General features: G+C 46.9%; 1 protein-coding gene across 1 annotated transcript in view; it reads right to left on the bottom strand.

Moving 5' to 3' along the window:
- Positions 1-4,729, bottom strand: part of LOC111968897 (unconventional myosin-VI-like) — a 130,972-nt gene that overhangs the window by 50,871 nt on the left and 75,372 nt on the right. The window contains exon 16 of the mRNA XM_070445249.1: positions 1,713-1,840. Within this exon, the coding sequence (XP_070301350.1) occupies positions 1,713-1,840 (128 nt within the window). The remainder of the gene's footprint in view (positions 1-1,712; positions 1,841-4,729) is intronic.

Genomic DNA, 4,729 nt, shown 5'->3' with positions numbered 1-4,729 from the left:
CACACAGACACACACACCACACCCTGCACAGTAATACACACACACACACACCACACACACCACACACACACACAACACACACACCAAAACCCCACCCAAACACACACAACCCCACCAACACACACAAACCACCAACACACAAAACCACCCACCAACACACAAAACCCCACCAACACACACAACACCCCACCAACACACACAAACCCACCAACACAACAAAACCCCAACCAACACACAAAAACCCCACCCAACACACAAAAACCCACCAAACACAAACAACCACCAACACACCAACAAAAACCCACCACACACACACAAACCCCACACAAACACACACACAAACCCACCAACACACACAAAACCCACCAACACACAAAAACCCACACAACACCACACCAAACCCACCACAACACCACACAAACACCACCAACACACCACAAAAACCCACCAACACACAAACAAAAACCCACCAACACACACAACCACCAACACCACACAAACCCACCAACACACAAAACCCCACCAACACCACAAAACCCCACCAACACACAAACCCACCAACACACCAAAAACCCACCAACACACAAAACCCCACCAACACACAAAACCCACCAACACACAAAACCCCACCAACACACAAAACCCCACCAACACACAAAACCACACCAACACACAAAACCCCACAACAACACAAAACCCACCAACACACCAAACCCCACCAACACACACAAAACCCACCAACACACCACAAACCCACCAACACACCACAAAACCCACCAACACACACAAACCCACCAACACACACAAACCCACCAACACACACAACCAACACCACACACGCCACCACCAACACACCCACGCACACCACCAACACACAACACGCACACCAACACACCAACACACACACCCACACACACCAACACACCCACACACACCAACCACCCACACCACACCAACCCACACACACACACACACCCACACAACACCACACTAACACGTACACACACGTACACACACAAACCCACCAACAACACGTACACACACACACATACACACAGAACACACCAACACACACACCCACAACCAAACACATAACCAACATTCAGTTTTTGTGTGTTGGTGGGTTTTTGTGTGTTGGTGGGTTTTTGTGTGTGTACATGTCTATAAGACCCTCATCAATTTGCATGACCAGTGCTAACAGTATGATTTTACATTGTGCGTGGATACTATTTATAAAAGGATACTCACCTAGCTCTGGCGGTATGGCATTATGATTCATATTATACAACCATAAACAACTGAGAGAATATTCTTTTCAATATGAAAGGGATGATTAATATCACCTAAAAACATCTGCAGCCGGCCCAGTCTAATCCTTTGGTCTGAATTGATACCAATGCAGCATTTCAAACAGGATTTTTACACMTGTTAAAAATGTATAGAAAAAGGAACAAAAGTTCCCTAAGGGAATGAGGCTGCTGGTTCACAATAGCTATCATGTTTCACATAGAAAAAGTAGCAGAACGTCTATTATAATACCATTCTGACTCCTCGGCATGAAGATCTGGTTAGACAAGGCAGTATCAGTTGACTAAAAGCTGAACCAAGGTCAGTTTAGCATTTTTCAATATAAATGGTTCAAGTTAGGATCCAGGATGGGTAAACTGATCCCAGATACGTGCCTGCAGGCAACTTCTACCCAAAGCTCTCACCGTCAGTCTGAAGTGGTCTTTGTGCTTGCTGTGGATGGCCTCTGCAAAGTGCTGGTCGCTGGGCAGTGGTAGGCGGTTCTCTTCATCCAGAATGTCCAGGATGCCCACCAGCTTGGCTTCCACCAGGTCTATGGGAATAAATGAGATGCATTATTACGGATGCAGTCGGCAGCATGTTCAGTTCAAGTCCAATTATTGAGATAAGAAAGTTCTTTATTGATCCCAAAGAGGGAAATTAAATGTGTGGACAATAAAGTTATATTCTATCCTATTCCAGAGAGGAGCAGTCAGTGAATCAATGTTCCCTTTTCCTGGGAACATTGACATCTTTTGCGTCTGTCTTTCATTGTGYGGTGTGGTCTGAGCCGTCTGGTTTCACTGTGCGGTGTGGTCTGAGGCGTCTGGTTTCACTGAGCGGTGTGGTCTGAGCTGTCTGGTTTCACTGTGCGGTGTGGTCTGAGCATCGATCTGTTTCTGGACTGGCTATAGAAGGAAAGATATATGGGATCTGTTCTGTGACTGGCTATAGAAGGAAAGAGATGCGATCTGTTTCTGGACTGGCTATAGAAGGAAAGATATATGCGATCTGATTCTGGACTGGCTATAGAAGGAAAGAGTTGGGATCTGATTCTGGACTGGCTATAGAAGGAAAGATATATGGGATCAGTTTCTGGACTGGCTATAGAAGGAAAGATATGCAATCTGTTCTTGGACTGGCTATAGAAGGAAAGATATGGGATCTGTTTCTGGACAGGCTATAGAAGGAAAGAGATGGGATCTGATTCTGGACTGGCTATAGAAGGAAAGAGTTGGGATCTGATTCTGGACTGGCTATAGAAGGAAAGATATATGGGATCTGTTTCTGGACTGGCTATGGAAGGAAAGAGTTGGGATCTGATTCTGGACTGGCTATAGAAGGAAAGAGTTGGGATCTGATTCTGGACTGGCTATAGACGGAAAGAGTTGGGATCTGGGTCTGGCAAGGGGTGGCCTCTAAGAACCAAACGGAAGGAGAGGCAAGGAGAATTGTGAGTGCGCACGTTGTAGAGATTGGAGTGGAAATCTCCAGCAGCAGGAGGAAATATAGAAATATGATTGACTTGAATCCCTGTATGTTTAACATGCTGGCCAAACCGCTCGCGCATGTTGATTTTGTACCCCACACCAGACACGATAAGGACACGTATGTTGAAATATCAGAACAAACTCAGAACCAAATACACTGCTCAAAAAATAAAGGGAACACTTAAACAACACAATGTAACTCCAAGTTTAATCACACTTCTGTGAAATCAAACTGTCCACTTAGGAAGCAACACTGATTGACAATAAATTTCACATGCTGTTGTGCAAATGGAATAGACAACAGGTGGAAATTATGGCAATTAGCAGACACCCCAATAAAGGAGTGGTTCTGCAGGTGGTGACCACAGACCACTTCTCAGTTCCTATGCTTCCTGGCTGATGTTTTGGTCACTTTTGAATGCTGGCGGTGCTTTCACTCTAGTGGTAGCATGACGGAGTCTACAACCCACACAAGTGGCTCAGGTAGTGCAGCTCATCCAGGATGGCCATCAATGCGAGCTGTGGCAAGAAGGTTGGTCCCGTGTGGCTCAGTTGGTAGAGCATGGCGCTTGCAACGCCAGGGTTGTGGGTTCATTCCCCACGGGGGGACCAGGATGAATATGTATGAACTTTCCAATTTGTAAGTTGCTCTGGATAAGAGCGTCTGCTAAATGCCTTAAATGTATACAAATGTATAAGGTTTGCTGTGTCTGTCAGCGTAGTGTCCAGAGCATGGAGGCGCTACCAGGAGACAGGCCAGTAATCAGAAGACGTAGAGGAGGCCGTAGGAGGGCAACAACCCAGCAGCAGGACCGCTACCTCCGCCTTTGTGCAAGGAGGAGCCGGAGGAGCACTGCCAGAGCCCTGCAAAATGACCTCCAGCAGGCCACAAATGTGCATGTGTCTGCTCAAACGGTCAGAAACAGACTACATGAGGGTGGTATGAGGGCCCGACGTCCACAGGTGGGGGTTGTGCTTACAGCCCAACCGTGCAGTACGTTTGGCATTTGCCAGAGAACACCAAGATTGGCGCCCTGTGCTCTTCACAGATGAAAGCAGGTTCACACTGAGCACATGTGACAGACGTGACAGAGTCTGGAGACGCCGTGGAGAACGTTCTGCTGCCTGCAACATCCTCCAGCATGACCGGTTTGGCGGTGGGGTCAGTCATGGTGTGGGGTGGCATTTCTTTGTGGGGCCGCACAGCCCTCCATGTGCTCGCCAGGTAGCTGACTGCCATTAGGTACCGAGATGAGATCCTCAGACCCCTTGTGAGACCATATGCTGGTGCGGTTGGCCCTGGGTTTCCTCCTAATGCAAGACAATGCTAGACCTCATGTGGCTGCAGTGTGTCAGCAGTTCCTGCAAGAGGAAGGCATTGATGCTATGGCCTGGCCCGCCCGTTCCCCAGACCTGAATCCAATTGAGCACATCTGGGACATCATGTCTCGCTCCATCCACCAACGCCACGTTGCACCACAGACTGTCCAGGAGTTGGCAGATGCTTTAGTCCAGGTCTGGGAGGAGATCCCTCAGGAGACCATCCGCCACCTCATCAGGAGCATGCCCAGACGTTGTAGGGAGGTCATACAGGCATGTGGAGGCCACACACACTACTGAGCCTCATTTTGACTTGTTTTAAGGACATTACATCAAGTTGGATCAGCCGTAGTGTGGTTTTCCACTTTAATTTTGAGTGTGACTCCAAATCCAGACCTCCATGGGTTGATAAATTTGTTTCCATTGATCATTTTTGTGTGATTTTGTTGTCAGCACATTCAACTATGTAAGAAAAAAGTATTTAATAAGAATATTTCATTCATTCAGATCTAGGATGTGTTATTTTAGTGTTCCCTTTATTTTTTTGAGCAGTGTATATTAATTTGGGACAGATCGAAAAGCATTAAACATTTATGGCAATTTAGCTAGCTAGCTTGCTGTTGCTAGATAAT

Source organism: Salvelinus sp. IW2-2015, linkage group LG9 (genome assembly GCF_002910315.2).
Source record: "Salvelinus sp. IW2-2015 linkage group LG9, ASM291031v2, whole genome shotgun sequence".
NCBI lineage: Eukaryota > Metazoa > Chordata > Actinopteri > Salmoniformes > Salmonidae > Salvelinus > Salvelinus sp. IW2-2015.
This window is presented reverse-complemented; position numbering and strand designations above follow the sequence as displayed.